Genomic DNA, 23,009 nt, shown 5'->3' with positions numbered 1-23,009 from the left:
TTCATGAGGCTGAGCTCTCCAATGTGTCTGAGAGCCGTTTGGGATGCTTGCTTTTTCTGTAAACTGTCTCTAGTCACTTTTCTTATTTTGCAGCCATCCTTCTATGTTAAGAAAAAAAACTCTTGTCTACCATGAGGTGCAAATATTTTTCCCATTTTGAATGTTTTTTGTAGTGTTAGGGATGGAATCAGGGCCTCAAGCATGCTAGCTGAGTGGCCTTTCATACCACATCCCCAGCTGCTTATTTATTTATTTCTATTTATTTCTGCCCTTGAGCTTCATCCATCCCTGGATTTGTTTATGTTTACCAAGCCTGCAGGCTGTTTGTTTGTTTGTTTGTTTTGGTACTGATTAAACCCAGGGACACTTTACCACTGAGCCCTTTTCTCAGGTCATTTTTTATTTTGAGACAGCATCTCGCTAAGTTCCTTAGGGTCTTGCTAAGTTGCTGAGGCTGGCCTTGAGCTTTGGATCCTCCTGCCTCAGCCTCCTAAGTCACTGGGCTTACAGGCATGGGCCACTGTATCTGGCCAGTTTAGATTCTTAAGGAGACTGCTTTATAATTTAAAAAGTGATTTCTAAGTTTTGTATTATGTTTAGGAATGCTTTCCCCATTTTGAGATTAGAAGATTTATTCTTTCATCCCCTTTAAGAGCTTTATGGTTTCAATTTAGCTGTGGTTTAAATCTGATTGATTTTGAAAGTTATTGGCATATGGAGTAAAATTGAGATCCAGTTGTGTTTTCTCATGACAGATTGTTGATCCCAACTCCATTTTATAAATAATTCACCTTTTCCTCACTGGTATGAAATGCCATTCTCATTATAGATTAAATTCCTGTATGTTTGAAGATAATTTTCATACCCTCTATTCCACCCTCTTTATCCACTGATATCACAGACGTTTAATTACCGTGCATTTAAAGTAAGTTTTACAGTCGGGTTGGTTTTTCCCTCTTTACTTTTCTTTCTTTCTTTTTTAAATATTTTTTTTGGTTGTAGGTGGACACATACCTTTATTTATTTATTTTTATGTTGTGCTGAGGATCGAACCCAGTGCCTCACACACGCCAGGTGAGTACTCTACCCCTGAGCCACAGCCCAGCCCACTCTTTACTCTTTTTTTAAAGAATTTTCTGGCTAGTCTTATCCATATACTTCTATTTATAAATTGGCACTGTAGATATTCTGGGTCAAATGGTTCGTTCTTTTTTTGTTTTGTTTTTGGGGATTGAACCGAGAGGTGCTTAACCACTGAGCCACATCCCCAGCTGCTTATTTATTTATTTCTATTTTGAGACAAGTCATACTCAGTTGCTTAGGGCCTCACAAGGTTGCTGAGGCTAACCTCAAATTTGTGATCCGCCTATCTCAGCCTCCCAAGTCGCTGGGATTGCAAGGCATGGCTTCATTATAGTTTTTGATTGCTCTTGGAATTGGTCATTGATCTTTAGATATCAATTTAATTCCCTACTGTCTTTTCAAAAAAAATTTTTAGTTAAAATAAATATCTTTGTTTTTATTTGTTTATTTTTATGTGGTGCTGGGGATCGAACCCAGGGCCTCATGTGTGCAAGGCAAGCACTCTACCACTGAGCTATAGTTTTCCAGTAATTCTCTCATATCTCTCAGATCTACATTCATACCATCTGAAGATGATCCTCTTCTCTTTTCTAATTCCATTTTATTTCTTCTATTTCTTTTTCTGACTTGATTGCATTGGCAAGTATCTTAGAGTGAAGTTAACTAGTGGGAAGGGACAGTCATCTGTCCTTGCTGCTGTAGCCAAATACCATAAGCTGTGTGGCTTAGACAAAGAACGTTTAGTTTGATCAATGGATACTAAGTCACAGTTAAACATGAGAAGTTTTGGTGTTCTGCACAGGACAGTGTCTATAGGTAATAATGAAAATTTTATATTTTTAAAAATTTAGAGAAGAGGATTTCTATAAAGAAATGAAAACTGTTTGAGGATCTAGATATGTCTAATCTAAAGTGAACATCATATGATATGTGCATGCGTGGAGACATCATATGGTACCCCATAAGTATGCATAATTTTTATATGTCAGTTTGAAAATGAATTAATCAAAAGATACATATAACAATAACAACAGAACAATACCCACACAAAACCCCAGACATTCATTTCTCACAGTTCTGAAGGCTGGAAAGTCCAAGGTCAGGGTACCAGCAGAGTCAGTGTCTGACAAGGGCCTCTTCCTGGTGTGCAAATGGTTGTCTTCTTGTTGTGAACTTGAATGGCGGAGAGCAAGCCGGCTCTGGTCTCCTCCAGTTCCTCTGAGGACACTGATCCACTGATGACCTAATTACCTCCCAAAGGCCTGACCTCCAAATGTCCGCCCCCTGGGGATGAGGCTGGGCACACACTCACCCAGAGCCGCAGGCTCCCCTTCTCTGGGCTCCATGTGAGGTGGCTTCTGTGGCCTTCCCTGTTAATCAGCCCCCAGACAAGTCCTCAAGGGCGGCACCCTGGCTTGACACATAGTAGGACGGCGGGAGCCCTTGGCCTGATTGTGAGCCATGAGGAGAGAGGACGAAGGCTGGGTAGGTCCTTCCTTACTGAGACAGCAGTAGCTGTCATTTATCAGGCACTTCCTGGGTACCGGCTACTTTTTAATGTCACATTGTGACTTCCCGCCACAGGCCCAGTTAAGTTGGAACCATCAGTCCTGTCCCACCTTAGAGGGGTCAGCCAGAGCCCCCCAGGCTGCTGCCTGGGGAGTGGCAAGCTGGCTTCTCACCTGGCATTCTTGACACACCTCAGGAGTGTCAGAGGCCGCCCTCTGTGTGCCACATTTTAAAGGGGATCATAAACCTGACACCCGAGGGGTGAGGTGTCAGGGTGAGGGGCACCGTGGCTTGCCCAGGGCTAGTCGGTGGTGCGGTCGGGACTGGAGCCCAGGAGCGCCCGAGGAGGGACAGCGGGGTCGTGTCTGCCAGGAGGTGGGAGTGCGTGTGTGTCCCCTGGTCGGTCCCTTGGCTGGCGGTGACAGGGCAGGCGGCAGAGGGCAGCACCGGCTGCCGTCTGGGTGGACCTGGGCGACCGCTTTGGGCCTTGCCCACGGGGAAGGAAGGCGGGACGCTCAAGAATGTTTTTTTAAAAAGTCACATTAAAGAAAAAAATGACAAAGTAATTTCCAAAGGTCAGCTGATACAGGATGTGAGTTGAAAACGGTTCCCTTTCCCTAACCTCTGCTTCTTGGATGAACCACCGAGAAGTGTTTGGAATCCTTCCAGAACGTTCTCTAACCCTCCAGCCCCACCGTGCGCACACCAGTTGCATTTCCAGCGATAGTGGCAGCTCCCGTTTGCTGAGCACCAGGTGCCACAGCCACTGTCGCAGGCTGCTTCTCCTCAGCCTCCTTCGAGCCTGTGATGTGGGGGCACCATCGTCCCCATTCTCCAGATGAGGAAACCGAGGCCGGCTTCCTCTTTTCCTCTCCTGGTGTCTCCTCAGTGCACGGCGCTCTGTGCCTCCTGAGCGCCACACAGGTGGCCCCTGGAGGGCCAGGCTGGTGCTTGTATAGCCGGGGCCCCTCTGCCAGACACGTTCTTTGGGTTTCTACGGAGAGCACGAGGCAGGGCTCCAACCTGGGGCAGGAGGTGGCTGGAGGGGCCTGAGATGGCAGGTGGCTGGGGGTGGCAGGGCCCTGTCTAGGGGAATGGGGCCGGCAGGGAAGGCCACAGGGCGGAGCGCACAGACCTGGCCCTCGGCAGGTGCTCTGCGGGCCAGCCCCAGCCAGTGACCTGGAGGGGGACAGGGCTGAGGGAGAGGCCAGGTCCGCTCAGGACCGTTAGGTGTGGCGATCGGCCGGGAGGAGTGGTGCCTGCAGGGAGCCGCGCCCAGCCCTGTGCGCAGGCCACTTTCCTCTGCTGGGGCGGAGCGGAGCCTGCGGTCAGGAGCTCTCACAGGAAGGGGCCACCTTCCTCTGGGCCCTGTGGCTCCCACCACTTCCCCTTGGCCCCAAGGGTCTGCCTCCACCTCAGGGAGCCCAAGGTGGCCTGGGGACTTCTCACTGAGCAGTGCGTGGTGACTGCACCTGAGGGCAGCTCAGGCCTGGGGAAGCAGAGTGCTGACTGGGGGGGGTCCCTTCCAAGGTCACACAGCGCGCCTGTGCGCGGCCTGGACCCCCACCCTAAGGGGGCCGGTCCTTCTTCAAACATCTGCCTTGCCGCTGGCCACAACCTCGGACTCTGTCCAGGAGCTGGCTGGACCGCAGCCTCCCTCGAGTCCCCAGGGCACCTGGTGCTCCACAGAGCCGCGGGCAGGGGGACCCTGGACAGCCCGACTCCTGCCGCCCAGTACGGCCCTGTCCACCCTTCTGCTCACTCGCAACCGAGCTGTGCGCCCTTAGGCCAATTCCCAACCTCCTGTGCCTCAGCCTCGTCATCAGTAGCCCAGGTCACTGCCAACGTCTACCTCCTAGAGACAGGACAGGAGCCAGGGTTCACCGAGTGCCCAACGCAGGGTCCAGTGCCAGGTGGCGTTCGGGGCGTTTGACTGTCCTGGAGCATCCTCAGTTCCCATAAGTGGCCCTGGCGAGGAGGACGCGGGGAGCAGATGTGTCTGTCCGTGCTCCTGGAGTCTCGTCTGTCCTGCAGACACTTCCAGAGCCTCGCCGGTGCCAGGCCCTCCGGTTGCAGGGGCCTGGCTGCCCCTCTCTGCAGGGAGCTGAGTCAAGGACACTCAGGTGGCCTGTGGTGGTCATGGTCATGTTGGAGAGGCCGGAAGCACACCCTCCTCAGGACCCCGCTATCCTCTTCTCGGGGCGGGCTGTGGGGTTTATTTTCTCTTTGTCTTCCTGCAGTCCCCCAAGGCCACTCTGAGTGACAGTAGTCACCATGTGCAATAGAGGCCCTGCCCACCACGCCCTGGCCAGGGGGCCAGAGGGTGGGAGTGGGTGGGATGGCCCTGTGTTAGGGGGCTGCGGGAGACCAGTCAGCAGGTCCTTGGGCACCAGCGTCATGAGGGCTGACGGGCACCGTGACCCTGATGGAATGTGTTGCCATAGGAACTGGCCTTGCCTGTCCCCAGGTTGGTGGCCTGTCCCTTGGGAGGCCTGGTGATCCCTTGACAGTTGAATCGGTCTCCCCAGGGCCTCCTGTCAGCGGGACGGTCCCCCGCCTGTGGCCTGGAGGGGATCCCAGCTGGTCCTCGCCGGTGGGCAGGCAGCTTGCCCGAGGCCCAGCCCGCCCAGGGGACTTTTCCATATTCCTGGGTTCTCAGCGAAGACTCCACACTGACTCCAGGGCCATCACCGTGTTGTAGTTGATGTGCGGGCACCAGGGACACTGCCTTGGCCGGTCACTTCACCTTGTTAGGGGTGGATGGAGAAGTGGCACGGGGCGGGGCGTTAAGGTGCCCTGTCACGCGGCTGGCCAGGGACAGAGGCGAGGTCTGCACCCAGAGTCAGGCTGCAGCGCCCACCCTGGCGCCCACCTGCCTGAGTCAGGGCCCAAGGCACAGTGACCCAGGGTGACCCTGTTGCGGTGCCTCTCCATCCCCACCTGGCAGCCCTGAGAAGTCTGCTGCCCCTCCCTTGCAGATGAGGACACTGAGGCCCAGAGACGGGGAGCGCCTGGCTTAGGACACTCAGCCTGGAAGGGCAGAGCAGGGACTCCGCAGCAAGACTGCCGACTTCACGCCTGGTGTTTGTGCCCAGAGCCCAGCTGCTTCCCAGGCCCTCTGGGGCGGCCCTGCCTTCCACCAGGTGAGGGAACGCCCTGGGCAGGCGGGGTGCCATGTTGGGTGGGGAGGGAGGCGGGCTCCGGTCTGGGGGGAGTTGGCCCTGAGCTTCCTGCCCGGCCTTCCCAGATTCACTGCCCCCCTCTTGAACCATCCCTGGAGCACAGCAGTGAATAGGACAAAAGCACAGGAATTTAAATAAAAGGGGGACACAGGTGATCAGGAGAGGCACAACGAGGGAGGCTTACTTAATTCAGTGAAAAAACTGGGGGAACCCTTCCTAAGGAAACGACTTTTGAGCTGAGAACTTAGCATTCTTTTTTTTTTCTTTTAAAAATACTTTTTAATTGTCACTGGACCTTTATTTTTTTCTATTAATATGTGGTGCTGAGACTGGAACCCAGCGCCTCACACATGCTAGTGAAGTGCTCTACCACTGCGCCTCAGCCCCAGGAAAAAGCATTCTTAGAACAGCACATGCAAAGGCTCCGTGGCTGGGCTTCCAGTCATCTCTCCCCCCAAACTTCCCCTGCTTTGCTGCCTCCTTTTAGCACCTTTCCCAGCCTCCCAGTGTCAGACAATTTCAACCTGTCATGTAATTGCTCAACAACATGAAGTGAGTCCCTCCTGTGTGCCAGGAGCTGGGACATAGACATGATTCAGATAGAAGGACTGGAACACGGACTCGGAGGTCAGGGCTTCTGGTCATGAAGTGTTTCTCCCAAGCCTCACCCTGTTCCAGAGGAGCCCTTTAGGGGTATCCTCAGTATGAAGAGATTGGGGCTGAGGCCAACTCACCCAAGAGGCTAGTCCCCTTTTGGGCCTCGGTTTCCCCATCGTGGGGCGTGTGTGGGTGGCCTGCCTGTGCCCGGCCGCCCCTCCACCCCGCGGCCCTGTAGTCCCAGCCAGGACCATGGGTAGCAACAAGAGCAAGCCGAAGGACGCCAGCCAGCGGCGCCGCAGCCTGGAGCCGGCCGAGAGCACCCACGCGGCGGGCGGCGCCTTCCCGGCCTCGCAGACGCCCAGCAAGCCGGCCTCCGCCGACGGCCTCCGCGGCCCGGGCGCCGCCTTCGCCCCCGCGGCCGCCGAGCCCAAGCTCTTCGGGGGCTTCAACTCCTCGGACACCGTCACCTCCCCGCAGAGGGCGGGGCCCCTGGCCGGTCAGTGTCCGCGCCCGACCCCTCCGCGCGGGAGAGAAGGGTCCCGGGTCCTCGTCCTGGGCCCCGCAGGGAGTGTCCCGGGCGCTGCGGGTGGGGATGGCTTTGTGAGCCGTGAGCTCGGTGGGGTGCTCAGTGTAGCGGGGTCTGGAGGGGGACGCTGGGCCCAGAGGCAGGGGCCACACCGGGCCCGGGGCCGAGGCTGCCACCTCGCGGCCCGCGCTTGGCCGGCGGCCGGGGCGGCTCGGGCGGCCCCGAGTGCGCCCCTGCGCCCTCTGCCGGCGCCGCGGGGTCCGGCAGTCAGCGGCCGGAGAGCGGGGAGACACCGCCTGCTGGTCCCCAGGCTCCCGGGCCAGCCACACAGGGCACGGACACAGCCTCCAGGGACACTCACAGGCACAGTGCCCATGGGGCGGCACGCAGGGACACGCACTCCCCGCGCAGTTCGCGCACAGATAACCCGAGGCCCTGGTCGCGGACAAGGCCCGTTCAAACCCGGGACACCGTGCTCAGGGGTGTCCAGGTCCACGGGTGTCCAGGTCCACCGGTGCCCGCGCAGACGCGTGGAGAGCATGGACCGCCTAGACGCAGACACACACCCACCAGAGACAAACGGACCCACAGACAGCCATTCATTTGCTCAAAACATAGTTTCAGAGCCTGGACCTTTGCCTCAATGGCCCCAGGAGACAAAGGACAGGAGGGGACTGTGAGCACCTTAGGAGGGGAAGCTGCTGGGAGCTGGAGGGTGCATGGAAAAGGGGGTTGTCATTTAACATGGCGGACCCGGGGCCTCTGAGTGGACGGTCACCTGCAGCCAGGCTCTCTCCAGATCCCCAGAGGGACAGCGGCCCCTCAGGGTGCAGGCCCTTAATTCCCTGGCTCCTCCAGCTGCAGTTATTTTGTGAGCACCTACTGTGAGCCCTGGGCTGGGGCCAGAACAAAGATGTCTATTCTCAGAAGCTTCTAGTGGGATGGGGTGAGACAGACCCCACATGGACAAGACACACCCAGCGCCCCCTGAAGCCCAGCAGGGACAGAGGCTGGAGGGCGCAAGCGCCGCATGGGCCTCACAGGTGTCCCAGGCTGGGGACAAGTGCCACGGCATGCGTCCCTGGATTGCGTGCTGAGATGAGGGAGGACAGGCCTCACTCCTGACCCCGCTGGTCTGACATCTGCCCCCGTCTCCGCAGGCGGAGTGACCACCTTTGTGGCCCTCTATGACTATGAGTCACGGACAGAGACCGACCTGTCCTTCAAGAAAGGGGAGCGGCTCCAGATTGTCAACAACACGTGAGTGCCCCTTACCCCTGCCTGCTGGACCCCTCGGGGGACTTCATGGGGGAGGTGGGCTCCTGCCTGTGCAGGAGCTGTGGGCAGAGGTGGCACAGCCCCAAGCAGGCTGTGCCCCGAGCTGGCAGCCCCTGTGGACCGCAGCAGGCCCTGGGTCCCCTGCCTGCTCCTTGCAGCCCTCTCAGCCTCTTCTCTCGCTTCTCTCTCGCTGGCCTCAGGAGGAAGGTGGATGTCAGGTGTGTACCCACTCCCTGGGCCGGGTGGGGGCGCTCAGCCTGGGCTGGGGGCTGCTGTCTGCATGTGCTTCCGCCACCCAGTGTCCCTGCTTGTGGTCCCTGGCCCTTGGCTGTCTCCACCACCTGGGCTCTCCAGCTTTCCTGTACCCAGCCCTGCTTGACTAGGTTCCAGACTGAGACCGGGGTGCTCCATGGCCACTGCATCTGCCCCCTTCCTGTCAACTCCCTATCCCTCTGGTCTGTCAGCCCCCATTGAGTGCTGGCTGCATGCAGGGCCCAGCGCTGGGCCCCGGGCGGCCGGAGTGGAGAGGCCTGTCCGTCCTTTTTTGGAGCCAGAGTGGCTGCAAGCTGGCTCTGTGGCCTCAGCCCTGGCCAGGGGCAGGCAGGGGGTGGGTTGGGGTCAGGTCCTGACCCTACAGTGTGCCTCTGGTGATGACCACAGGGACTGGGAGGGACAGTGAAGTCATGTGCAGGTGGAGCTAGGGTTGGCAGCCCTCAGGGAGGTGCAGGGCTGGAAGGGCTGCTGCCTGCGGGGCCGTGGACCGTGGGGGGGGGGGTTTGGAGGGTAGAGGAGAATCCACCTCCCAGTGTCCTCAAAGGCCTGGCGAAGGAGGTGGGACATTGCCACCGTCCCCAAGCATGTCTCCCTGTGCATGCTGTTCCCTGCACCTGGAACACCCTCCGCATCCCTGTCTGGCAGACTCCTGTCCTCCCGCAAGGTCCCGCACAGGGCTGGCTTCTCTGTGAGGCAGAAGGACACAGAGGTGCCGTGTCAGTTGGCCCCACCCCGTCCCCTCCCGCTGCTCCTTTCTCTGGCCCTGCCAGGGCAGTAGTGATGGGGAGGGGGTGTCCATTTTGCAGATGAGGAAACTGAGGCTCAGAGTTGTGAAGGCCCTTACCCAGGGCCACATGGCTACCAAGTCACAGGCCAGGCGAGGACCTTGTGACACTCTCCCTCTCCAGGTCTCTGTCCTGGTGGGGGGTTTTCTTCTCCCCTCCCTGCCCTGGTACCTCAGAGTCCAAGTCCTTTTCTGGTTTTGGTTTTGGTCTTGGTGGTTCTGGAAACTGAGCCCCGGACCCTGCAGCCACTGCGCTCTGCCCCAGCCCGGGTCCCAGTGTGGTTCCATTCTCTGGTTGTCACCAGTTGTTTGAATCTGCTTCCTCCCAGAAGGGGAGCTCCCTGGGGGCCTCCCTGGTTGCCCCCCGTCTGGGCGCCCTGGAACCCTGCTCAGTCCTCCAGGGTGCCCAGAGTGCGGGGACAGGGCGCACCATCAGGGTTAATGCTTACGCTGCGCTCTGTACAAGCCGAGCCACACGCAGAGCGACCTAAGGTGCTGCATATTTTTATTTATGTAGCACTGCAGCCCTGAGAGGTGGGAACTCCTGTTTGCTCCATCTTTCAGATGAGAAAACTGAGGCCAGAGAGGTGAAATGACTTGCCCAAGGTCACACAGCTGGTAGAGGCAGAGCTGGGCCGAGAGGCTGGCTCTCCAGCTCAGGGTCCTTGTAGGAGGGTCCCAGTGCAGCACACAGAGCCCAGCAGCCCTGGGGACAGGATGCCCAGACAGGGTCCCCGCCAGGCGTTTCAGGGGGTCACAGCTGGAACCCAGGTGTGCAGGCAGATAGGCCAGGACCTTGAGTCTGCCTCTTTGATCAGGGCCACAGGGCAGTCCCCACTCCTTCCCATGACTGGCCCCTGCCCTCTCTTCCTCCTGCCTTCCAGGGTGGGCTGGGGGTGCTCCGCTGGGCCTGGGGCCGCCTAGAGGCCGGAAGTGATGAAGGGTCCTCCGTGGGAAGGCCCTGGGCGTCCTGGAGGACCCGGGTGCTGTGGCGGGGCTGCTTGTCGGGGCCTGCTCCTCCTTTTTACCCAGCCCCCGCCTAGAAGTAGAGGGGTATAGTGGGTGGCATTAGAGGAAGAGGAGAGAGAAAGGGGCTTGGGGTCAGTGGAAGATGGGCCACCCAAATTCTGGAATCTCATACCTCCCCCAGGGACCGCCCGCACGCTCACCGCTGTGGCTCAGGGGCACTGGGATCTAGGCTGGCGGCTGAGTTTGGCGGGAGCCCTGTGGGGGGTGTGGGGGCTGGGCTGGTGTCTGGGGAGAGAGGGGACTGACCTGGGTGCTCACAGAGACAGCTGGGCACGGCTCTTGGTGCCAAATGGCCTGGGTCTGTGTGCTGGGCGCTGTACGGCCCTGGGTGCCAGGAGGCCCGCGGCCTGAGGCCTGACTTCCCTAAGACAGCTGAGCGGCTTCCCTGGCCCCACCCCAGTCCCCGCCCTTCAGCTGGCCTCTGCCTCCTTGCCCAGACACCTGGGGAAGGCAGCTCCGGACTCAGAGCCCCGAAGGACATGCCTCCGCATCCTCCAGAGGGGCCTGTCCAGGCCTTCCCCTTCCCACCCCCAGACCAGGCCCCAGGCCCCAGGGCTTGGAGATTTCACTGTCCTGCTGCCCCCTACCCGGGCTCTGGCTGGCTCAGCCCTGGCTCTGTCTTTCTCAGGCTGGGCCTTGCTTAGCTGCCCAACCTGTCTGCAGACGAGTCGCAACAGCCCAATCAAGTTAGTGTCACTGGTCACACCGACTCACGTTCCATTTTCCAGAGCCACATACTGGATCTGTAGTCCAGCTTGGCTAGACACAAGGATTAGTGTCCAAAACAAAGACCTGAGGCTCAGAGAGGTGAGGTCAGTTGGCTAAGGTCACACAGCTAGTGAGCAACGGTTGGGGTGTGAAGTTGTAGTGCAGGGACCCCTGGTCCAACACTTTCTCCTCTGGCGGTGTGGAAGGGGGCTGGGTGGGAAACGTGTGGCTCCCTCCCATCTTCCTGCTCACCTGATGAGGACCAGACCCCGGGAAGGCACTGACTGCAGCACAAGGCCTCAGCCTGATCCATCAGTGCTGCAGTTACTCCTGATGCCAGGCTGGGTTGCCTCCACCAGGCTGGATCCATCTGGGAAATGGGCTCCTTGGCAGAGCTAGCTCATGGCCACCTGGGCAGGTTTGAACCCCCAGACCCTTGACTTGGGAAGATAAGAATGGATGCCCCCATTTGTCAGGTGGGCCAACTGAGGCTCAGGTGGTCATTATCTCAGCGTATCCTGAGTCCAGCTTGATGCAAGGGAGGTTCTGCATATATTATCTCCTCTTCACAGGTGAGAGAACTAAGACCCAGAGAGTGTATGCTACTTGCCCAAGGTCACACAGCAAATCCTTGTTGGAGACTGGGACCATTTTTTTAATTTAATTTAATGTTTTTTGTGGTACTGGGGATCAAACCCAGTGGCGCCCTACCCCTAAGCTATGCCCCTCGCCCTTTTTTACTTTGAGACGGTGGCCCTGGCTGGCCTTCGTTTGTGATCCTCCTGCTTCTGCCCTCTGGGTGGCTGGGTGGCGGGCACGCTCCCCACACCTGGGCTGCCGCTTTGGAGTTTAGATGCTTCTGAGAGCAGGGAGGCCCTGCAGGGAGGCCCCGCGCCCAGAGAGCTAGTCAGCACCTGCTCTGTCTGAGGCCCTGTGCTGACATCTGACCTCCTCAGAGGGCGGCAGGACTTTCCCAGCCTTCAGATGAGGAAGTCGAGACCCGGGGACTTGATGCGCAGGGCCGAGGTCACCCAGCCAGTGCCCAGGGCCGCCGACTGGAGCTGATGTTCTCAGACACCACTGGGGTCAGGGCCAGCTGAGGCCTGGGACCTTGAGTCCTGTAGCAAAACTGTCGTGCTCTCTGTCCCCGCGCCTCATGAAGAAGCCCCCAAACCTGCTGTGAACCCCCAGATCCCTGTGTGGGTCAAGGCAAGGAGTCAGGGCTCTTCTTGCTGCAGGCAGGCAGACCCCACCGCTTCTGGGGCCTGCTTGACTGGCACATGCTTCCCTCTAGCCTTCCCCTCAGCTGGGCACCCAAGGATCCCCGGGATTGGGTCTCTGGCCTCATTTTGTAGCCTCAGACCTTGGACCTTAGGCCTTGGGTGTTGGCCCAGTCTGGTATGTCCTGTCCCCTGGCCCCATCCTGCAGCCACCTCCTGTGCCTTCCGCTGGCTTCTCCGAGGCCCCGCGAGGCTGAGGGGCCTGCTGCTCTGGCTGTGGGCACTCCGGGGCCCTTGTTTTCACCTTTGTTCTGCCATTGATTTGCTGTGTGGCTTGGGTATGTCATTGCCCTCTCTGTGCTCGTTCTCCCCACTGGAGAGGCTTTGGACTGGAGGAGCTCGACTCTTCCCCGTGACCTGAGTTTTTGTAGCTTTGAACAACAAGTCCTTGCCCCTCTCTGTGCCTCAGTTTCCCCAACTTTACAAAGAAAGTGCTGGTCTGTTCTCTCCCAGGCAGGTGTCTCTGAGCCCTGGTTTCCTCAGCTGGGGGTTGGGGCCTTGCCTTCCTTCCTCGAGGGTGACTTTGAGGGTCTAACGGGGAAAGAAGAGTGCACCCACAGATGGGTGCACAGGGGTGGTGGGGCCCAATGGCCTCTTCCCTGAGGTGGGCTTGAGCCAAGGGCACAGTCACTTAGCAGACTCGGGCCCACAAGCCCAGCCACACCCGTCTCTCTCCATCCAGAAGGGACCCCGCACACTCGCCCAGCCTCAGCCCACCCAGTGAGCCCGGGCTCTGGGTGCTCACCTGTCCTCTGAGGCCTGGGGAGCTCCCTGCTTTCCCCTGGCCTCAGCTGAAGACTGTGGCCGGGCGCGGGAAGGACCAGGGCTCTGGCTGGTTCAGGTGCCCACCGTGTGGCGGCAGGCAAGGCCCTTTCTGTAGGCCGTGGCCAGGGCCATGTGTCGTGAGGCCCAGGGCCGCCCTGGAGGGGGGCCTGAGGAGCTGTCCAGCCCCGTGCAGCCCCCAGGAGCCCCTCATCCGGTGTCGGGCGTGGCCTTTGCTCCTCTGGCCTCCTCTTCCCACCTGCACCGCGGGCTGGTCGGGTGGCCTGGCTCCCAGGCTGTCCTGCCCACTGGCCTTTCCTCACTCCCATGGACCCGCTCCCTGTCCCCGTTGGTTGCTTTGGACGTGAGGCCTCTGTGGCTGCCCTGTCCCTGTCCCCAGCACCGCTGGCTCTCCTGCTGCCCGCTCTCTGCCTCTCTGCCTCTCACCACCCCCGTCTCTGCCTCTTCTCTCCCGTTGGGCTCCCGCTTGTTCCTCCCTCCTCTGTCTCTGGACCCCGCTCCAGCCAGACCTGGTTCACATTCAGATGGCTGCAAAGGTACTCGCGCCCCTGCCCTGCCCGGCCCCACCTCGCCGGGCACTCTTCCTGCCTGTCCCTCTCCCGTCCTCCCCTCCTTCTCATGGGCCACCTTGTCCTCCCACCTGACTCTCTGTGACTACGGCAAGTCCCCACCCCTCTGGCCTCCGTTTCCCCCTGTGTGTGGATGAGCTGCAGGAGGAGGCCTGCGGTTCCCAGGAGGACCCTGAGCTGTGGCCTGGGATGGCAGCAGAGGCAAGCGTTGCTCTAGCTTGCAGGGCCGGAGCCTAGATTGTGCCCAGGCCCCAGAAGGGCCACCTGTTGCCTCCATGCAGGGCTCACCAGCTTCCAGGATTGGGCTTCTGAGTCGTCGTAGGGCTGGGGAACTCTGAAGGTCTTCTCTCCATAACAGTGTCACCTGCCCAGAGTCAGGGTGCGCCCTCCCCGCAGCCCTTGGCGCTGGAGGTGGCTGGGTACTGAAAGGAACTGCTCCCCTCCTGCCCCAGGACCTGCCTGGCCTGGGCCGAAGGCTGGCTGAGCTCCGTCCTGTCCGGCTTGGACGAAGCTCCCTGAGCCAGCTTTGGCAGTGGAGGCCGGGAGCCTGGCCAGCTCCAGCTGGTGCGCTTGGGCACGCGGGGTGGGCCCCGCCTCCTGGTGCCTCCTGCTGCAGCGGCACCTGGTTAGGGCAGGCCCCTGGGCTCACCTGATGATGGCCCCTTCTTCTTTGCTCCCTCCTCCCCTTGCTCAGAGAGGGAGACTGGTGGCTGGCCCACTCGCTCAGCACAGGACAGACCGGCTACATCCCCAGCAACTACGTGGCGCCTTCCGACTCCATCCAGGCTGAGGAGTGAGTATGGCCTCTGCCCTGCCGGCCTCTGCCCTGCTGGCCTCTGCAGCTGGCCTGCTCCTGATCCCACCTCTGGGGCTCAGCCTCATTCCTCGTGGCCCAGCCACGTCCAGAAGGGGCCCCCGTGGGTGGCAGAAGTCTGGGCCCTCAACACCGCCCCCATCCCTCCCACCCAGATGGTATTTTGGCAAGATCACCAGGCGGGAGTCGGAGCGGCTGCTGCTCAACACGGAGAACCCAAGAGGGACCTTCCTGGTGCGAGAGAGCGAGACCACGAAAGGTAGGCGGCCTCCCCTGGGCGGCGGGCACCGAGCTCCTGCAGGTCGTTTGGGCCGGTGCTGCCAAACGAATAGGAGCTGGGTACGCGGCTCAGGGTGCAGGTCAGGGAAGTGTATGGGAGGAATACTGAGTCGTCTGGGGGTTAGTGAGATGAGGCTCGGCCTCTCTGGCCTCTGTTTCTCAGATGAGGAGGGGGTGGAGTGTTAGGAGGTCTTGTCACACTCCTTCCCAGCCTAGGTGCCCCTGTGGTGCCCCTCTTCTTCCCTCCAGGCCCCTGGGGCTGCGCCCTCCCCCACAGCCCTGGCCCCTCCCCCCTCTAGCCCTCCCCCACTAGAGAGTGAAGATCGCCCCCCTTCTCTCCAGTCCCTCGGAAAGTGGGTTGCAGGAGCCCTGTCACCATGGCAACTGAGCTGGGCTGCTTCCTGTGGGCCTGGGGCTCAGCGGGGGGGGGGGGGGGGGCGGGAAAGCGGAGCATCAGGTCCTGGTGCGAGCCTGTGTGGTTAGGATCACTGGTTGGTGGCGCTGTGTGCCCCTCTAGGCAGGAGGGGGGACGGGACTGAGTTTCTCTTCCTGGGAGTGAGCTGTGGTGGTTTGTCCTGTGCCTGGGCCCTGGGGAGCACGGGCCAATGTGAGCACGTGGCCGCTGGGCAGGGCGTTCTGGGTCCTGCCCTTGTGGCCAGGGCTGGCTTTAGCTTCAGACCTGAGGCTTCTGTGTGCGCACAGCCTGGGCCACGTGCAGAAGCCACAGCTGCCCCCAGCTGTCTCTGGACCCTCAGGTGTGGTTGGGGTCCCAGCTCTGTGCCTGAGGCAGGGGTGGCCGGAGGCTGGTCATTTTTCCTCTCTGGGCCTGACTTTTTCTTGTGTAGCTGGGACTCTGGTCTCTATCTGAGGACTGTCCAGGGGAGGCCTGTGGGCCATGGGGACTGGCTGCTCCTGAGTCCCACCTCTGGGGCTCAGCCTCATTCCACGAGGCCACCTCCAGCATCCCCTGGCTCTGGTTAGGGGCTCCTGGCCAGGTCTGCAGGCGGAGGAAGCTGTTTTCTAGGAGGGGATAGAGGGGCCACCAGCTGTGGCCACCACACACAACCCAAGGTCTCCCTCCCAGGGCTGCTGCCGCCTTGGCCAGTGTCACTTGCACAGAGTCAGGGTGCGCACCTGCCCCCATGCCAGCCAAGAGTGGTGTTCAGGAAGCAGCAAGGGCTGCAGACAAAGCCCTACGTACAGACTGGAGTGTGGCACCAGGGACACACAGCCATGTGGGCAGCCCGGGCTCCTGGCAAACATGTACTGAGTGCCTACTGTGTGCCAGGCCTCCTTGTGTGGCCTCGCTGGATCTTCCCAGTAACCCTGAGTAGAGGAGGAAGGTGAGGTCCAGAGGGGTGAGCCACTGTCAAGGTCACCCAGCTAGGGTGCATGTCCAGGATTGAAGTCTTGCCAGGGCTACGGTTCGGGGTGGTCCTCTTCTGCTCAGGTGTCCCTGCTTGTCCCGGCCTCTGTGGCTGCCCCAGAGCTCAGTGAGCTCTGTGCTAGGGGCTCACCCACCCGCCTCTCTTCCCTCCAGCGTCAGGCAGGCACGGCACCGGGCACCGGGCCCCCGGCAGTGCTCAGTGCCTGGGCTCTGAGGTGGTGGCATGTTGGTCACGGCCCCTCTCCCTCCGGCCCTGCCCGTAGGTGCCTACTGCCTCTCCGTGTCCGACTTTGACAACGCCAAGGGCCTCAACGTGAAGCACTACAAGATCCGCAAGCTGGACAGCGGGGGCTTCTACATCACCTCCCGCACCCAGTTCAACAGCCTGCAGCAGCTGGTGGCCTACTACTCCAGTGCGCCCCTCCCCCTCCCCTTCCCCTCCCCCCCACTGCAGCTGCCCGGTGAGGAGGGGGCTGCCTGAGTGAGGCTGGTGTAGATCTGCGCTCTACAGCTCTAGGACCGGTCTGAACCGGTTACTGGGGGAGGGAGAGGGGGCTGCCACATTGATGGCAGCAGGAGGGAGGGGAGAGTGCAGAGGGAGCAGGAGTCAGGGTGTCCCATGGCCACCCATCTGGATGACGGGGACTGTGTGTTGGGTGACCCTGTGTGGGGCGATCCGCTGCCCACTTGAGCCTCCTCCTCTCTCACCTGGGCCTCCCACATTCCTCTAGGAGCCACCGCTGTAGGGGACGCTGTTCTCTAGATCAGCCCCTGGGGCACTACCCTGTGGTCTTAGAATAGTGACAGCAGGTGCGCAGGGTCTCCCGGCCTCCACCTGCAGCTGTGGGCTCTGAGTGGCTGCTCCAGCCCTCTGAGGGATGCCCACCTGGTCCTGCTGCGGACCCGCCCATAGCCACCTCCCCTGGGGTCTGTGCACAGCTCACCTGCCTCCTTGCCCACAGCACAGCACTCCTGTCCCCTTGGTGGTACTGGGTGGGGACCAAGGGCCCTGGTCCCTCTAGGCCTTGAGCTGCAGGCAGATTCCCCACACTCTTCCCCTCTGGGTCCCCGGCACCCTCACCTCTGGTGGGTGGGTGAAGGAGTGCCCGCGAGCAGGTGTAGGGCACGTGGCCGCGCAGGCTGGGCGTGTGCGCAGGCGTGGGTCCTCTCTCCAAGGGCATTCTGCGTGTCCCCTGCCCTCTGTGCATGTGATGAGTAAGGCCACATACACTGGGGACCCGGAGGCCCCAGGGAGACACCTGAGCTCCACTCTCTCTGTCTTCAGAACATGCAGACGGCCTGTGCCACCGCCTCACCACGGTGTGCCCCACGTCCAAGCCGCAGACCCAGGGCCTGGCCAAGGACGCCTGGGAGATCCCCAGGGAGTCGCTGCGGCTGGAGGTCAAGCTGGGCCAGGGCTGCTTCGGGGAGGTGTGGATGGGTAAGGAAAGCTGCGTGCGTCGAGAGCAAGGCCCCTGGTGGAGGGTCGCCCCGGGGACCAGGCAGGTGTCCATTCTGTGTGGCTGCCTGGGTACCCTTTTCTTCAGTGGCCTCTGAACCACATGGAGCTCTGCCTGTGGTGGACATCACCCAGCTGGGGTGCAGCCCTGAGTGCTGGGCTCCACGTGAGCCAGACAGGGCAGACTCCCTGCGGCCCTCCCTCTAAAGACCCGGCACCTGTCTACCAAGAGCTGCTCAGGGCTGGACGCTGGTCTTCCCAGAGATCCCCTTGTGCCTGGGCTGGGTGGTCTCACTCTGAGCCTCAGTGTTTCTGGGCCCATCGCAGGGGCTGTGTGGGAACTCCGGCCCTGGCCTGGCCGTGCGTTAGCTCTCGGCCATGCGAAGAGAAAGTCCCGCTGGCCACGGGAGGGCCGGGAAGCCGAAGGCTTGGCGTGTTCTGGGCTGTTAGCAATTTCCTGTCTAACCTGGTGTCTAACCTGGAGACGCGGCAAGATCGTCCTTGAGATGAGCCCCACGCAGCCTGAGGGGACCAGGCCCCTCTCCTGCCCACCAGCGTCTGCACCCAGGAATGCAGAGCGGGGACTGGGCCAGGTCTCCTGGCCTGTGGCTTCAGGCCCCTGTCAGGTGGTCTCGTCAGGCTGACAGGACATCACTTGGTCCCTCTCTCTCCGCTCTCCTCCCTTCCGAGGGTGGCTGGAGGCAACAGAGGCCTCATTCGGAGGCCTGGAGGCTGGAGGCCAGGTCCAGGGAGGGGAGGCCGTGAGCTGCAGGAGCGCGAAGGGAAGCTGCTCCCGGGCTCAGACCCACGAGGAGCAGCTGAGGAAGCCCTGGGTCCCCCAGCGTCCATGGTGACAGGGAAACTGTCCCAGCCTGCGATGTGGTGTCTGTGAGGAGGCTCCCCCTCCTCCCTGGTGCGCCAGGTAGACGGAGGAAGTGCTGTGAGCGGCTCGCAGGTGGCCTGTGCAGGAGGGCCACAGACTCCGTGACTGGGACCCAGCCTGGTGACAGCATGGGCCAAAGCCACTTATCAAGTAGCCTCAAGCCCCACAGGGCAAGAACCCCACTGGAGCCCTGGAGCACAGCCCCCACAGCCCTCAGCGGGCGGTGGCCTGCCGAGCAGCGGGGTGGCCAGGTCCCCGGCGACAGCTGCTCTTACTTGAACGGGTGCCAGAGTCCTTTCTTCCTCGTACTGGCCCTGCGGGGCGCTCTCTGTCCTCGTGCCCATTTCATACGTGGGAACACCGAGGCTCGGAAGGCACTGGCCTGCCACACAGCGGGGAGGCCGGAGCTGGGGCAGGCGCCTGGCAGGCAGATCCCGTTCCCATGCCACTGACTGGGGCCTCCGCTGAGGCAGCCCGTGTCCCTCCCCCACAGGAACCTGGAACGGCACCACCAGGGTGGCCATCAAGACCCTGAAGCCGGGCACCATGTCCCCAGAGGCCTTCCTGCAGGAGGCCCAGGTCATGAAGAAGCTGCGGCACGAGAAGCTGGTGCAGCTGTACGCCGTGGTGTCTGAGGAGCCCATCTACATCGTCACGGAGTACATGAGCAAGGGTGAGCCGCGGGCGGCGGAGGGGAGCTGCCTCCCCCACTTGAGGGGCCTCTGCACAGGTGAAGGCACAGACCCAAGTCCCCCTGTCAGGGAAGGTCCCCAGATGGCCCTCTCCCGTCTCGGTTTGTTTGGGTGATTTAGCTCCACGCGTCGCTCGCTGGTGTTCTAAAGCTGTTTGCTGTCCTTGGGCTAAAAGAGAGCTCCTTGCCCCCAGCTGACCCAGGCCCAGGCAAGTCCCTGGCTTGGACTCGGCCACTTTGCTGCTGTTGTTGGTCCTGGGGTTGAAACCAGGCCTCACCCATGCAGACACTCTGCCGCTGAACCACACCCTCAGCCCCCCTTTCTTTGAAAAATGCTATTTTGAGACAGGATCTCACTACGTTGCTGAGGCTGGCCTCAAGCTTGCGATCCTCCTGCCTCAGCCTCCTGAGTAGCTGGGATTACAGGCCACGCCTCTGCACCCGGCCAGTGCAGTTTCACAGGGATTCTCTACGCCCCTTTCCACAGCCTGAGCGTCTCCATCGCCCCGAAGTTCCCATTCCCCTTTGGCAGATGATGCCCTCGGGCCCTAGGTCCAGGTGACCACTGTCTGCTTTCTGTCGTGGTGGGCTTGTGTGGATTGGGGAACTTCACACGAGTCCCCTTGACTTCGGAGAGTCGCCCTACTGTGCACCCTTTCCTATCACCAGGCAGGTCCCACTGTGTGCGTGACTGCAGTCTCCCCACCTATAGTGGGCGGGGCCTCCCTGCCTGTCCTGCTTGCTTTCTGAGTGACAGGCGTGCAGTGACACTTACCCAGAAACAGGGCCATGCAGCACCTGCTGTGCTGGTCACAGCAAGGCCAGCAGCCCGGGACAGGGCCTGGGAATCGCAGCTTCTTGGTGCAGGGTGGGAGCGCAGGGCTACAGCTTATTTCTCTGTTCAGGGAGTTTGCTGGACTTCCTCAAGGGGGAGACGGGCAAGTACCTGCGCCTGCCACAGCTGGTGGACATGGCGGCTCAGGTGAGTCTGCCGATCCCGCCTCCCACAGCCGGGGCCCTACCTTCCAGCTCCCAGACCTGCCACGGCCACTCCAGCCTCCTGAGCGCCCCCTGTGGGAGGCCTGCCTGGAGTGCTGCACACTCTCCTCTCCCCACGTTGCTAGAACCACCCACAGGTGCATCGAGTGGTGGTTCTGGACAGAGAACCTTACCTGGGCATCAGGAACCACTGACTGACCATGAGACCTCAGTTTCCTTCTCTGTTACGGTCATTTAGTCACTCAACAAACGTGTATTACTGCTTGCTGTGGGTGGAGCCCACAGCCACTTTTTCATTTGCTCCTGATCAGAGTCAGGAGAATGAGATTAGCTGTTGTTCCCGCTTGAGACTGAAGCTCAGAGAAGCACCTTGGAGAGCAGGCAGGAGCTGGCCTGCGTCTGTCTGCGGGCCAGCTGGGGCTGTGTTCCTGGTCACCCCACTGCCCAGCTGCCTCTGTCATGATGGCCCCTTTGCCTGGAGCCCCTCCCCCTGCTAGCTCCGGTCCTGCCTTTTACAGCAGCAGCGATTCTTGCAGCCTTTGTGGGGAGGGCAGGGAGGGGGCTCCTCCCTGGGATGGCCGCATCCTGGATGTGTCCTGGGACCCTGGGAGGGCTGAGGTGGCTGCTGAGCCAGCTCGGCTCTGCCTGCAGATCGCCTCGGGCATGGCATACGTGGAGCGGATGAACTACGTGCACCGGGACCTCCGCGCTGCTAACATCCTGGTCGGGGAGAACCTGGTGTGCAAGGTGGCCGACTTCGGGCTGGCCCGGCTCATCGAGGACAACGAGTACACGGCCCGGCAAGGTGAGCACGCTGCGCTCCGCCTCTGAGCCTCGGTCTCCTCATCTGCCAAGCGGAGATGAGAAGGGGGCCTCGGGGGCAGAGTGCTCGCTGCAGCTCCCTGACCTTCTCCCGCCCGCAGGGGCCAAATTCCCCATCAAGTGGACGGCTCCAGAAGCCGCCCTCTACGGCCGGTTCACCATCAAGTCAGATGTGTGGTCCTTTGGAATCTTGCTGACGGAGCTCACGACAAAGGGACGAGTGCCCTACCCTGGTGAGAAGCCTCCACAGACCCCATTGGTCCCCGAATCCCTGGACCCTGGTGGCCTCGGGGCAGCCCCACTCCCTCCCAGCGGCTTCCCCAGTGTGTAACAAAAAGTGAGCAGCTGGCCTCAGGTTCTCTTAGGGCCTGGGCTCCGCCTTGTGGGCAGGGCCTCTCATGTCCCCGCCTGCCCTAGGCGGAGCTCTCCTGTCCCCATCATCTTCTCCCGCCCCACTTCCTGCCTGGAGCCAGGCTCCTCATGCCCCCTCTGCCCCCAGGGATGGTGAATCGCGAGGTGCTGGATCAAGTCGAGCGGGGCTACCGGATGCCCTGCCCGCCCGAGTGTCCCGAGTCCCTGCACGACCTCATGTGCCAGTGCTGGCGGAAGGAGCCCGAGGAGCGGCCCACCTTTGAGTACCTGCAGGCCTTCCTGGAGGACTACTTCACGTCCACAGAGCCCCAGTACCAGCCCGGGGAGAACCTATAGGAGCAGGCGGGCCGGACTGTTCTCGGCTCCAGCCCTGGGCAGCGGCCTGTGTGTGCGGGGCCTGGCCTCCTCTGCCGCCCACTGCTGCTCCTCCTGTGGGGCTGACGGCCAGGGTCAAGGCTGCTCTGTCTCTGGGGCCATGGAAGGGCTTTGGGACATGGTGCGCCCGTGAGGACGGGCCCAGAGCCAGCACAGTGACTGTCCCAGGGCCTACCCTGGCCACCCGCCTCCTCTCCACTGTCCCTCCTCTGCCCGTCCCTGGAGGAGACGCTGGGGAGAAGGGCTGGGGCTGGGCGCCGTCTTCCCAGCCTCAACCTGCCCGCTCGACTGGTTCTGTCTCTCCCCTGAGGCCCCCGGCCCATCCCCACAGCTGGCCAAAGAGCCTTTCCAAAGAGGAGCGGTGGCCCCGGCCCTCAGCCTCCCGCCGCCCGCCCCTCAGCCTCCTGCCGCCCGCCCCTCACCATCTCTTTCTGAAACGTGGGTGGAGGTTGCTGGCCCAGGGCCCCCTGCTCCAGCCCAGCGTGACCCAGCCCTGCCCCGTCCACCCCAGGGGCCCTTGGAGATCTTCTGTCCTCTTCTCCCGTCTTACCTTGGGAAAGCAGAGTCCGAGAGGATGCGACTTGCCCAGATGCCAGAGCACTTGAGGGATGGTACCTGGTGCTCCCCTGTCTTCCTTAGGAACGAGAATTGTCCTCAGAGGCACTAGGGACAGACTAGAGCAGCCCAGGGGACAAGGGGCCAGAATGGGTCAGAGACGGCAAAGGCCTGTCTGGGGGTGGGGAGAACGGAGGTGGAGGCCAGGCTGAGCTGGGAGGGAAGGAGCGGCCACAGGGGAGGGTGTGGGGGCTTCGGGTGGCCTGGTTCCTGGAGCCACCAGCCATGACAGGGCGTTGTTCTCTCCAGAGGCAAGGGAGAGCTAAGGCTGAGGCTCCGGAGGGAACCCCGGGCCTCCTTCCCAGTTTGTCCTGAACATTTCAACATGGTACCCGCTCTCCTCCCAAGCTGGCACCCTGAACTCTCGAGTAGGGCGAGGAGTGCCTTGGCCAGGGTCGGAGAGGGCGGGCCCGGAGGGGCTGTGTGACCTCGGGCATCTGCTGCTTCTCTGAGCTGCAGCGTCTGCCCCTCGTGTGGCCGCGGTCTCTGTGGCTGCTCAGCCCTGTCCACCCCTGTGGCAGGGCACCTGTGGTGAGCCCGTCGGGAGACTTGGGGCCCTGGCTCTGCTGTTCATGGTATGTGGTGGCTTCTCTTCCAGCCTCAGTGTGCCCATCTGTAAAGTGGGCAGCTGACGGTTTGTAGCATCTTGCCAAGGGCCCCTGTGTATGTGTGTGTGCACGTGTGTGTGTCTCCATGTGTGTCCATATTT

The 23,009-nt window shown here is 61.0% G+C and overlaps 1 protein-coding gene across 6 annotated transcripts in view; it reads left to right on the top strand.

The window, feature by feature from the left end:
- Positions 1-22,082, top strand: part of SRC (SRC proto-oncogene, non-receptor tyrosine kinase) — a 45,519-nt gene extending 23,437 nt beyond the window's left edge. The window contains exons 2-16 of one of the 6 annotated variants that reach the window (XM_081292507.1): positions 1,003-1,074; positions 5,571-5,735; positions 6,616-6,870; positions 8,061-8,160; positions 8,379-8,396; positions 13,539-13,571; positions 14,299-14,397; positions 14,574-14,677; positions 16,348-16,497; positions 17,370-17,525; positions 18,920-19,099; positions 20,023-20,099; positions 20,768-20,921; positions 21,040-21,171; positions 21,438-22,082. In XM_081292507.1, coding sequence (XP_081148633.1) covers positions 6,624-6,870; positions 8,061-8,160; positions 8,379-8,396; positions 13,539-13,571; positions 14,299-14,397; positions 14,574-14,677; positions 16,348-16,497; positions 17,370-17,525; positions 18,920-19,099; positions 20,023-20,099; positions 20,768-20,921; positions 21,040-21,171; positions 21,438-21,646 — 1,659 coding nt within the window. In that variant the 5' untranslated portion in view covers positions 1,003-1,074; positions 5,571-5,735; positions 6,616-6,623 and the 3' untranslated portion in view covers positions 21,647-22,082. Of the gene's footprint in view, positions 1-1,002; positions 1,075-5,539; positions 5,736-6,615; positions 6,871-8,060; positions 8,161-8,378; positions 8,397-13,538; positions 13,572-14,298; positions 14,398-14,573; positions 14,678-16,347; positions 16,498-17,369; positions 17,526-18,919; positions 19,100-20,022; positions 20,100-20,767; positions 20,922-21,039; positions 21,172-21,437 lie in introns of all 6 variants that reach the window. The other 5 variants (XM_081292511.1, XM_081292506.1, XM_081292510.1 and 2 more) reach the window with 5 other exon arrangements.
- The last annotated feature ends 927 nt before the right edge of the window (positions 22,083-23,009 follow it).

Source organism: Spermophilus citellus (assembly GCF_964194105.1).
Source record: "Spermophilus citellus genome assembly, chromosome: 4".
NCBI lineage: Eukaryota > Metazoa > Chordata > Mammalia > Rodentia > Sciuridae > Spermophilus > Spermophilus citellus.
The sequence above is the reverse complement of the archived record's forward strand: the minus strand, read 5'-3'. Positions and strand labels throughout refer to the sequence as shown.